This window comes from Myotis davidii, unplaced genomic scaffold, assembly GCF_000327345.1.
Source record: "Myotis davidii unplaced genomic scaffold, ASM32734v1 scaffold401, whole genome shotgun sequence".
NCBI lineage: Eukaryota > Metazoa > Chordata > Mammalia > Chiroptera > Vespertilionidae > Myotis > Myotis davidii.
The window spans coordinates 246,310-258,805 of record NW_006291020.1 but is presented as its reverse complement, the minus strand read 5'-3'; the positions used below and the strand labels follow the sequence as shown (position 1 = coordinate 258,805).

Here is a 12,496-nt window from a genome sequence, read left to right as displayed (position 1 = left end):
CTCGGTAATTTCTGTAAGAACCTCTGAGAGAAAGCCGCCCTCGAGTTCCGCCCGCTGCCAGACAGTCCAGTTTCTCCCTGTATGAGTCTGGGTCCCCAGAGACTCGTCTGAAACTGGTGTTTAGAGCAGTCGGGAGCTTGAGACTCCCTCCCAATTGAAAAAGATAACCATGTCCTCAGTTGCCAGCCCTTTCCACGTGTGCCTCCATACCTCTGCACTTTACTTCCGCACCTCCTCTGAGTCTCAGTGTGCTTTTCTCTTTCCTTCTAGTTGTAGAATTTCCACTCAGCCAGCCTTCCTGTGGTTCTGGATGATGTCCATTTTGTCTTTTAGTTGTATTTTGAAGTGGTTGTGCGAAGCAGCAATTTCTGGTGTTTACCTATGCCGCCATCTTGGTTTCTCCAACTTGGGGAGGTTTTTGATGACTGTTTCAGTTTATTTAGTGTTTTCTGGTCCATTTAGACCAGTGGTTCTCAACCTTTCTAATGCTGCAACCCTTTAATACAGTTCCTCATGTTGTGGTGACCCCCAATTTCATTGTTACAAATTGAACATAATTAAAGCATAGTGATTAATCACAAAAACAATATGTAATTATATATGTGTTTTCCGATGGTCTTAGGCGACCCCTGTGAAAGAGTCATTCGACCCCCAAAGGGGTCTCGACCCATAGGTTGAGAACCGCTTATTTAGACCTTCCCATTACTTATGAATCAATCTGAGAAGGTGATAGATGTCTAAGAAGTTGTCCATTTCTTCTAGGTCATCGAATTTGGTTGTATATAGCTTTTTTTTATAGTATTCTCATATAGTTTTTGTATTTCTGTGGGGTCTTGTATCTTCTCTTTAATTTCTGATTTTGTTTATTGACTGTTTTCTCTTCTTTCCTTAGTGAGTCTAGCCAAGATTTTGCCAATTTTATTAATCATTTCAAAGAACCATGTCTTTGTTAAATGAATTTATTCCTATTGTTTTTGTGTTCTCTATTTTATTTAATTTTGCTCTAATTTTTATTATGCCCTTTCTTCTTTGACTTTGGGCCTTAATTTTTTTCTAGATCATTAAGATAAAATGTTAGTTTTTTTTTTAATTTGAGATTTTTCTTCTTTCTTGTATGACTTTTTTCTTTTTCAGGTTAGGGAAGTTTTCTGTTATTTTTTTCTTCAAACAGGTTCTCTATACCTTGCTCACTTCCTTCTCTCTGGGGTACCCATATAATGTGGATGTGGTTAAGTTTCATGTGGTCCCAAAGTCCCCTTAAATTATCATAATGATTTTTAATTATATTTTGTTTCTGCTGCTCTGAGTGAGTGATTTTTTTTTCTTCCTTGTCTTCTAATTCGCTGATTTGATTCTCTGTTTTGTCTAAGCTACTATCATTCTTTCCAGTCTATTCTTTATTTCAGTTATGTCATTCTTCATTTCTGACTGGTTGTTTTCACGGTTTCTATGCCCCCTTTCATGTTGTTGATCATTCTTAAAACCATTATTTTATACACTGTTGTTAATAAATTGCTTGCCTCTATTTCATTTAGCTTTTTTGCCTGTAGCTTCTTCCTTTTCTTTCATTTGGGTCTGTTTCTTTGTTTCTCCATCTTTGCTGCTTATTCTGTTTGTTTCTATGTAATGGATAGGCCAGCTATTACTCTGTCTTGGTGAGGTAGCCTTCTGCAGTGATTATCTTCAGTGGTGTAGTCTCCTTGATCTTCTGAGCTGGGTGTTGTAGAAATGTCCTTTGCATGGGTTATGTGGGCCCTCCTGTTGTGATTGGCTCTTGATTGCTGTTGTCCCATTAGTAGATGGGTGTAGCCCTCGTGCTGGCTGACTGTGAGGCTCAACCCCGACCACCTCATGCCAATTGTTATACAGACATTGACAGAAAAAATAAAGAGAAAACAAAAGCAAACAACCCCCCCCCAAAAAAACCCCCCAAAACACCAAACCATCATCAACAATAAAATAAAGACAGCAAAAAAAATTAAGAAAAAAATGTATGAATACTAAAAGAGGCCAAAAGAATTAAAGAAAAAAAATGAAAAAAGAAAATTTGAAAGAAGAGAAGAAAGTGGTAAAACAGAATAAGAATACAAAAGAAAATAAAGATAATGAATGGAATAATAATAATAATAATATAAAACAGTAATAATAATGAATAAAATAAAATCCTATATAATAAAAGGCTAACATGCAAATAGACCAAATGGCAGAACAACTGAACAACTGGTCGCTATGACGTGTGCTGACCACCAGGTGGTGTGTGCAGAACATGGTGGGCGTCAGCCACGGTGGATGGTGGAGCAGGTGAGTGGCGGCACCAGACCAGGGCGGGGCACTGTTTGCTGTCATCAGGGCAACCTCTGGTGGTTACTGAAAATTCCTTGCTCCCGCACACTGCAGTCCCGCCTGGTGCTTGCACCTGCTGCCAGCATTCGAGCCACCACTTGAACCTGCTGCTGGTGCCTGGCACCGGGCCCAATCACTCCGCAATGTTAGCGTGTGTGAGTGGTAGCTGCTGGCCCCGATCACCCCTCAGGGCTTCTTCACCTTCCCCTGCTCCTGAGGGGCAATGGGGCAGCAGCCACTGCTCGCACCCACTGACGGTGCTGGCCCCAATCGCTCTGCACTGTAAGTGGGTGTGAGCGGGGCCGGTGGGAGCGGGGCTGCTGGCAGACAGGGGACTGAAGGCCAGAGTGGGAGAGGCCAGGCAGGGCTGAGACCTGCCACTGTGTCCACCACAGAGGATGGGCTGAGACCTGCCACTGTGTCCACCACAACCTTGTGGCCCACAGTTCCTTTCAAGGTGCACAAATATTCATGCACTGGGCCCCTAGTATTAAATAAAAGAACAACAGAAAAAGAAAAGAGAAAGAGAAAAAATAGATAAGAAAAGAAGAGATAAATGAGATAACACAGAAATAGTAAAGAGAAAATAAATGAAAAAAATATAAATGAACAAATAAAGAAAATATTTAAAAAGTGGAGTTCTTCTCCACATATTTTTGAGCCTGCTGCTATTACTAGTACCCTTTCGACCTGTTATTTGTGGAGTTCGTTGGATTTTGCTGTGGTTTTGTACAAACCTGGCCACATGGTGTGCTGGTCCCTGGCCTTCCGGGAGGTTCTCTCATGCAAGTCGTTACCAGTGGCTGGCCCTTGGCACCCTGACTGAAGCTTGGCAGGGCACCTTTCATCTTCTCAGCCTCTACAGAACAGAAAATAGAAACTGGCCATTGGAGCACCCTTGTTTCTTCTTCTATTTTTGTAGACTTGCACTGCAGGGTGACTTCCGGGCCGACTTCCTCAAACATCTGAGGAATTCACCTCTTCACTCTGAGAAGCATCTCAGATTACAGCCCCTGGCCTTGTCCTCATGCTGCTGAAGCTCTTGCTGTTGCTCTGTGGTGAGTAGGACAATGCGGAGTCTGGGGTTCCATCACCCGGGGCTCTGTCTCCTGTAGAGCTGTGGGACTCTCAGGAGCAGTCTGCCTGGCTATGCTCAGGGATGCTTAGATCTCTACTTCCAACTGAGGGTGGGGTCAGGCAGAAAGGGGTAGATACAGGAAAGACAGATTTTTAAAAAGGAAATGATCATCTTAGCTTTTATCTCATAGGATGTGTTCACCGTCTGTCTTTCTACTTTCATTTATTTATTTTTATATGTTCTTTATTGATTTCAGAGAGGAAGGGAGAAGGAGAGATTTAGAAACATCAATGATGACAGAGAGTCATTGATTGGCTGCCTCCTGCTTGCCCCACACTGGGCACGGAGCCTACAACCTGGGCATTGCCCTGAGAATCAAACCCTGACCTCCTGGTTCATAGGTTGATGCTCAACTAGTGAGCCACACGAGCCTGGCTGTCTTTCTACTTTTTTTTTTTATTGTTGTTAATCCTCACCTGAGGATATTTTTCCATTAGTTTTTAGAGAGAGTGGGAAAGACAGAGAAACATCGATGTGAGAGGAACACATCGATTGGTTGCCTCCTGTGCGAGCCCTGACCAGGACCCAGGCCAGGGAGGAGCCTGCAACCATGGTACTTGCCCTTGACCGGAATCAAACCCAGGACCCTTTGGTCCGCAGGTGGACGCTCTATCCACTGAGCCAAACTGCCTAGGGCATGTCTTTCTACTTTTAATGGATGATTTTGTTTTGGGTATTTTTCGATAGCCACAAAGATAGTTTGTACCACAAATTGGTCTCTCAGTTCTTTGCCCTTCTTACTATAAACATTGTTTTCCTTTATCTTTTTATGACCTTCCATTCCTACCATCAATCCCTAGAGCATTGCTAACAACTGCCCTATTTCCAAAATCGTTGTTTTCAGTATCAGCCCCTTCCCCACACAACGAACAGACTGTATCTCCAGCTCACGCTCTTTAATGCTCTGTCTCCAACATGTCTCAACTCCCCAAGGTTACTTTTCCATCGGCAATTACTGCGCTCTGCATCCTCTCTTCTCACAGTAGTCACCTTAGACTCTACCCATCACAATACTCCGTTGCATATTCCTTCATCTCTCTTCCCCCGCAGCAGCCTCCTGATTAACACAGGTTTCTGCATGCTTCACACCTGTGCCTGAGCAGCTGCATGTGACTTCATACCAAAGGCACAATCAGGCCGCTAGTCTAAAATAAAATCCCAAACTATTACCGAGTCCAGAAACCCCCCGACGGGCCCCTGCTTACTTCTCTCACACCGGTACCAAGCACTGTCGGTCCACCGGGTCGATTCCGGATGCGCTGGCCTTCCTATCCCGCCGTGAGAAAGGTGATGCCGTCTTAACGTCTTTGCAGGCGCTGTGTCCCTTCCAGAAATGATCGTTCCCAAATACCCAGTAGGCTTTCACCCTAATTTCACTTAGGTTTCTCCTCGACTGACATCTATCTAAATAGTCAAGACCATCATGAGATCATCAGTAACTTATTTCTCTGACTTATTTTCCTTATGGCGCTAATCACTCTCTGAAACCATGCCATATGTTTATTTTTAATTGGCTCTCTTCCACTGAAATGTAAAATTTTGACAACAAAGACTACCATTCATCTTTATTCCTGTAACGTAAGTGTCATCTACAATGCCTCGTATATAGTATTTGTTGTATAGATGAATAAAGAAAGTGTGATTTTCTTTTCTTTTTTTAAAATATATTTTTTATTGATTTTTTACAGAGAGGAAGGGAGAGGGATAGAGAGTTAGAAATATCGATGAGAAAGAAACATCGATCAGCTGCCTCCTGCACATCTCCTACAGTGGATGTACCCGCAACCCAGGTACATGCCCTTGACTGGAATCAAACCTGGGACCCTTCAGTCCCAGGCCAACGCTCTATCCACTGAGCCAAACCGGTTTCGGCAGAAATTGTGATTTTCATGTAAGCCTTTATCCATTCTTTTCTTCTACCCGAGGAACTGAGCCAAACCGGTTTCGGCTAATTTCTTAAATAATAAACATTTAACCTAAAAAAAAGAAGGCATCTCACACTAAACATGGGCTTAAATAGATGACATTAATAATGAGATAATATTTACTGAACGTTGAATAAATTCTAGGCACTATTCTAAGCATTTTATGGCTATCAACTTATTTAATTCTCACAAAACTCTATGAGGCAAGTCTGTTATTGTCTCCATTTTTTTTCAGAAAAGAAAAGTACAGAGAGATGAAACCTTTTTCTCAGGGTGACACAACGTGTAAGAGGAAGAGCCTCTTACCAATGCCATCGGGCTGTAGAGCCTGCATTCCCACAGGAGGTGCAGTTTTAGTGATCACCAGGCCTTGAGCCTTCCCACTGTCCTGTCCTGGCTACCTTTACATGGGGCCGCATTAGAGCTGGGTCATCCGGCGCTTTAAGAGGAGGGCCTGGAAATGGGCGGCTTGAAGAAGGGAGCTGCTAAGTAGTTCTAAAACAAAGGCACCATCGTGCAATTATAAATGAGAGAAGCTCTTGGAAGTTGCTTTATAATCATAAAATGAACTATGTGTTGTTTATGGGCAGATGTCTTATGGGTGATGTGGAATGTGAGAAGAGCAATGGAGAGAAAGGAGAAAAGAAGGAAGGAAGGGTAAAACTCAGGAGGAAGGGAGGAGAGAAGAGAAGAAAGGGAGGAGAGAAAGAGTGAAGGAAGAGGAAGGGAAAGATGTGGGGGAGGGCGCAGGGAGGGAGGGTCTGTTGTTGGGAAACGCTTGGGGAAATTAAACTTGGCACGGGCTTTGGGTTTGTTGTCCGCACTGACCTCTGCCGATTCTCTCCCAGGCCAGCCCTGTGAACCGACAGGTGAGTTGCACTTCCCCTTCTTCTTCATGGTCGGTGGGCACCTTGACACGGGGGCCAACCCCGGAGGCCAGTGGGTGGCTGTCTGACATCTGGTGACAGCTACCGAGGTGTATAAACAACCGTGGCCCCTCCGGGCCTCGGCTGCGGTGTTCACATTTGTTTCTGCACCTGAGATTTGCATGTTGAGCTCGGGGAGCAGGTGCTGGTCTTCCCTCAAAACCACAGTCTTTTTTTCCCCCCCTGGGAGTCCCAGCTTAGGGAGGGATATGCTGCTTGCACACAGAAGTCATGGGTGTCAAAGATTGATTTTGTTTTATTGATATAACAATTCTTTTCAGAATTCTTTATTGTTGAAAGTATTACATATGCTCCCCTTTTACCCCATTGATTCCCTCCAGCTCATACCCGCGCCCCACCCCAGGCCCTCACCACCCCACTGTCTTGTCCACGGGTTATGCATATGTGCATACAAGGTCTTTGGTTGATTACCTCCCACCCAGCCACCCTCCCTCAAAGATTGATTTTAGAAGAGTCTTTGCCCTCGCAGCCTCAGGGGCTCTGAGGCCCCAGTGTACTCCTCAGCTGGGTGTTACACCAGGAGGGAGAAAGGAGCCACATTCCCACGGAGAACACCGTCACAGCCAGCCCTGGGGCCGCGTGCAACATAAAATAATGCTGCCGGCTCCTTCCCAGTGTTAGCTGAGCTGCTGCCACAGCAGTTACCCAGCGTGGTTTCTCTCTCGGACTCTGACGTCTGCAAACTTACTTCATTGTTCTGATCCTCGCTTAAGGTCTTACCTTTACCAGATGGAGAGAGGAGACCATTTCCCCCCAGAAGAAATATGTACTGAAGTGTGTTCCAATGTGATATGTGTCAGAACTCTCTTTTTGTACATAAAATACTAAGCACGGGGTTAAACGAGGCTGTCCTGTCCCATCAGGAGCACAGGCTGCACGTGCAGCGAGGGAACCCCAGATTAGGGTTCCTATGACGGGAGATACTCAGAGCCGACTCCTCCGGCTGGGTCCCTCACCTGGTGTTTGTCTGAGTCTGTGCTAATGCCACGGTGTCTTATTCTTGGCCCTGTTTTTCCTCCGAAAAGCCACACAGGCACCTAGTCCTAGCCTAAGCCACACCCAGGGTGATGGAAGCTTCTGCCACCAGGAATTTCCCATGGGGCCTCTGTGCCTGAGAATTATCTCTCTCTATAAAAGCCTAAGTGACCATTACCACCAGACAACTGGAAGACTGGCCAGTAGCTATGATGCGCACTGACCACCAGGGGGCAGATGCTCAACACAGGAACTGCACCCTGATGGTCAGTGCGCTCCCACAGCAACCTCCCATGGTGGCTGGCCAACCTCCCGTGGTCCCGGCCTGCGCTATAGGCCCTGATCGGGACTGGGCAAGATGGCCCCAATGGGCCCTGATCACTGGCCAGGCTGAGGGACTCCACCCATGCACAAATTCGTGCACCGGACCTCTAATTTGAAATAAACTCCAAGCTGTAAGATTGAGCTCCAAATCCTTGAAAACTGCGCTTTCTGATGTCCTACTCCATCCCCAACCCAGGCTCATTCAGAAAAGTGGCCTCCAGGGTGCCCAGGTACCTTTTCCCTTCCCTTTCCTGCTCAGGCCCTACATCTGTGCTGCTCCTCAGGCCTCTAGGGACTGCAGTTATCCAAGGAGAGAAAGTGACTCCACTGTGCAGGGCATCCCACCCCCTAGCACGGGCAAATCTTGTCGCATCATTCTGGAACTGATGTTCTGCAAGTCCCAAGGCACCGCATTCCAGGGTAAAGATTACAGATATCAAACCAGAAATACCCCCCGGGGATCTGCAGCACTTGGCATTTCTAGCTGGTGAATTAAAGATGCATCAGCCCATGAAACATCAAAATCCCCTAGAGCACTGGCCATTCAGGGGTTTGTTTATTCAACCCTCAGAGCCTCTACTATTTGGGAAGTTTTAAGAAATACCTCTTTCCTTCCTACCATAAGGAGATGAGATGAAAGCAGTATACAAATATAACCATCTTTAATTCATCCAGGAAAAAGCTCCTCTGTCAAAAACATACACCCCCGAGGCTCAAGATATGGGTTAAATTTTCTCCTTGTAAGCATGGCTTCTAAAGGGCCTTGTCAAGAAGTCTCACAAGAAAAAAAGAAAAAGAAAAAAACCCCACAAACAAACAGACATAAATAAATGAAAAAAAGTAAAAAAAAAAAGTCTCAGAACACAGGCTGTGCAGACGTGTGGATGGAGGACATTTCTAAGCAAGTACATGCCTGCTTCTTTCATTGCAATAATAAGGGCAGAAGAGAATAGGTGAAGAGGGAAGTGAGTTTCTCTAAGTCTTTCCCAGATCCTCCAGGTTTTATATTCTGTCTTGGAAAGAGATGGTCTGAGATGTCAGGGGAAAGGAGACAGGAGAAAATAGCCACTAAGGCCTACAACAAGGATGGATGAAATATATTCGCTTTTCCGATGACTTCAAGCGTTGTCTTCCGCAACGCCAGCTGCAATGACAGTGGTCAGGATTCCGGCACGGTCTCCAGAAGGGCTGCTCTTAGTTCATGGGTAGAAACGTCAGTGAGTAAGGACCGAGTCCAAGGTAAGGGCTGCCTGTGGTAGGAGGCGATGCTACACGGAGGCAGGTGTGTTGGGGGTGAGCGGATGGCAGGAGAAAGCCCATGGACCACTTGTGGGTGATGTTGTGATCTGTGTGTCCAGTTGGCTGGTCCTCACTCTTTTCTTATTTTTCTTGATTTCAGAGAGGAAAGGAGAGGGAGAGAGATCGAAATATCAATGATGAGAGAGAATCATTGATCAGCTGCCTTCTGCACACCCTCTACTGGGGATCAAGCCTGAATCCCAGGCATGTGTCCTTGACCGGAATCAAACCCAGGACCCTTCAGTCCACAGGCTGCCGCTCTATCCACTGAGCCACACCAGCTAGGGCAGGCTCTCAGTCTTGTTTCAAATGCTAAGAATACAAAGTGACTTTGAATGCCATTGCCCTGGAATATGTGTTTATCCTTCTCTCTAGCGCTGCTTTTGACAGTCAGCCCTCCTCGGCCCATAGAGGGGAACGCGATGACCCTGACCTGCAAGACCCAACTCTCCACACAGAAGTTAGATGTTCCGCTCCAGTTCTTCTTCTTCAAAGATGGCTCTGCCCTGGGGCTGAGCTGGAACAACTCCTCGGAGCTCCAGATCACTGCCCTGAAGAGGAGAGATTCAGGGTCCTACTGGTGTGAAGCTCAGGGAGAGGGACCTAAAGTCATTCGGAGCCGGAGAATCCAGATAGTTGTGCAGGGTGAGTGCCACTGGGGCCTCTGCTGGGTGCTCAGGGGGGCGTGAGCCTGGGCTGTGCTCACTGTTCTGTTCTGCTCCCGAGCTGCTCTCTCCAGGCAAGTCCTGAGGGGTCCTCCCTTCTCCTTGCTATTCCCATTCAAGCGAGCAGAAGACTCTTTAGACAAACTTGACTGTGCGTCTTCACTCTGCAGCAGAGAGCGGAGAAAATCTACATAATACATGGTCCCTGATACCAGCAGCTGTTGCTCACTCAGCACTTTGAACAACTACGGTGAAATAGAGGGTGTTGTGTAGGATGGGCTATTAATAAAAATACTGAGAAGAGAGAAAGATGACCGAGGTTGCAAGAGAAGGCTTTGTGGAATAGGCTATTACAGATGGGCTAATGGAAGAAAAGTGTGGGGCTGGTTTTCAAAGATAGAAAAGGTGTTTTCTGATTCAAAATCACAGATGTTATCGCAAGTCAGGGCCGATGCTTCTGATATCCTTTCATTCTCAGACAAAGATGTGTCCATTGCGCCATAAAGCAGCTGTTCTCCAGATGCCTGGGCTTCCCAGACCTGCTCACAATCAACACTGGTGATGGTGGAACACACCACACACCACACACCACACACCACACCCCACACACCACACACACACACACACGCACACACACACACACACGCACACACACACACACACGCACACACACACACACACGCACACACACACACACACGCACACACACACACACACGCACACACACACACACACGCACACACACACACACACGCACACACACACACACACGCACACACACACACACACGCACACACACACACACACGCACACACACACACACACGCACACACACACACACACGCACACACACACACACACGCACACACACACACACACGCACACACACACACACACGCACACACACACACACACACACACACCAACCTAGAGGGCAGGCCCTGTTCCAGCAGCGTTGGAAGCACCACTCAAACCCAGGCAGTCTGATCTGCGACACGCAATATTAACCAGTGGCTTTGTGCCGTGAGGAATGAGTGTCTGAGAGACATCAGGGTGGTGGGAGGTCCATGGTCCTAGGGAGGGAGGTGATGCTGCCTCCTCCACGGTGATACTATGGTGCCTTCTTATCCTACCACCATGAACCCAAACAACGCCAATTTCAAATCAGCAGAACCCTCGGCCCCCTCCCCCCAAATTAAACTACATAAATGATTGACTTTATCCAACGCCTTTTCCCCAGGACAGTTATCCTCACTCCTGCCCCTGAAACTCCTCCTCAGGGCTCACGTGTCATTTGTGTTTGGCAGGAGTCCCTGTGTACAATGTGAGCTTGGCGACACAGCCCCCAGGGGGCCATGTGATGGAGGGAGAGCAGCTGGCTCTTGTCTGCATGGCCGCGGGGGGCACAGGAGACATCACCTTCCGGTGGTACCGAGGGGCCCTGGGGTCAAACCTGGGAGCCAAGACCCAGCGCTCCCTGATGGCCGGGTTTGAGATTCCTGCGGTGAGCCAACAGGACGCCGAGGCCTATTACTGCTCCGCGGACAACGGCTATGGCCCCAGCCTCAGTGGGCTGGTGAGCATCGCTGTCAGAAGTAAGTGTCCCTGCCCATCAGCTGGCAGGAGCGGGCACACGGGACCCCTGTTTCCTCGGGGGCATCCGGAGGAAGCTCGGGGGGCCGAGCCCCTGAGGGAAGAGATGGTGAGGCTGCCACACTGTCCGACACCCTCTTGGACACCCCACCATCTTTTTCAGTTCCAGTGTCTCAGCCTGTCCTCACCGTCAAGGCTGCGGGGCCCCAGCAGATGGTGGGGGACGTGGTGGAGCTGCACTGCGAGGCCCGGAGCGGCTCTCCTCCCATCCAGTACCAGTTTTTCCTCGAGGATGTCCCCCTGGGGAACAGCTCAGTCCCCTTCGGAGGAGGGGCCTCCTTGAACCTCTCTTTGACCCCAGAACATTGCGGGAACTACTCCTGCGAGGCCGACAATGGCCGGGGAGCCCAGCGCAGTGAGGCGGTGCCTCTCCACGTCACAGGTACAGCTCAGCCCAGGATCGGTCTTGGTGAACGTCTCCTTCTCAGCAGCCGGGAGGGTTTCACGGGCCTCGAGGTGTTTTTGCTGCTGTGTTACCCCAGATGGGGTTCGGCGGGTGGTGCCGCCCTGGGGGTGTAGCTGAGGGGCCTGGAGGACCGAGGGGCTGGGTGCATCTCTGGTTCTTTCATCGTTGAGAAGAGCTGCAAGTCTCTAGATAACTAAGTCTCACTGCCCCCTCCCCCTGCAAAGGGCTGGCCTTGGCCTCAAGACATCTGCTCTCCAAACCGAAGTCCTTCTCCCTGGCAGCTCACGCACAGGTCTCTCTCCTCAGTGCCTGCAGAGGACAGAGAAAGCCCTCCTCCACCCATGCTTGAGGGGCTGCTTGGCGGCCTTGGTCTCACCACTATGACCCTATTCTTGTGCTGTTGGCTCAAGAGAAAGGCAGGTGAGTATTTACGGGGATTGGTATGCTGTTACCGTGACCTTGGTTATCGCTGAAATAGGCTGCCTTTGTGTCACGTATACTGTAAAGAATGAATGCATCGCCTGCGCCACCTGCCCGCAGACCTGCTTACACTCCCAGCAGGGCATGGCACCTATTAAAGTAATGTAATGTTAGTCAAGTTCCTATCCCCTTTGTATTACCAGTTGAAATCCAGCTGATATCTAATGATTCTGTGATTTAATTTTATATGAAAATGTAACTATTTAAATAACGAATCAGCTACTGGATGAGAAATACAGGGAGCAGTTCCAGCTACACTGACGATCTCCCAACTAAAGTCAATGCATCAATTCTTATGCACCTTAGACTGAAATTACATCCCCCCCCTGCCCCCCGACCGC

The 12,496-nt window shown here is 47.9% G+C and overlaps 1 protein-coding gene across 1 annotated transcript in view; it reads left to right on the top strand.

Annotated features, from left to right (window-relative positions):
* The first annotated feature begins 3,361 nt into the window (after positions 1–3,361).
* LOC102759106 (Fc receptor-like protein 1) overlaps positions 3,362–12,496 on the top strand; it is a 14,891-nt gene continuing 5,756 nt past the window's right edge. The window contains exons 1-5 of the mRNA XM_015564261.1: positions 3,362–3,401; positions 6,255–6,275; positions 9,327–9,596; positions 10,924–11,211; positions 11,373–11,651. Coding sequence (XP_015419747.1) covers positions 3,371–3,401; positions 6,255–6,275; positions 9,327–9,596; positions 10,924–11,211; positions 11,373–11,651 — 889 coding nt within the window. The 5' untranslated portion in view covers positions 3,362–3,370. The remainder of the gene's footprint in view (positions 3,402–6,254; positions 6,276–9,326; positions 9,597–10,923; positions 11,212–11,372; positions 11,652–12,496) is intronic.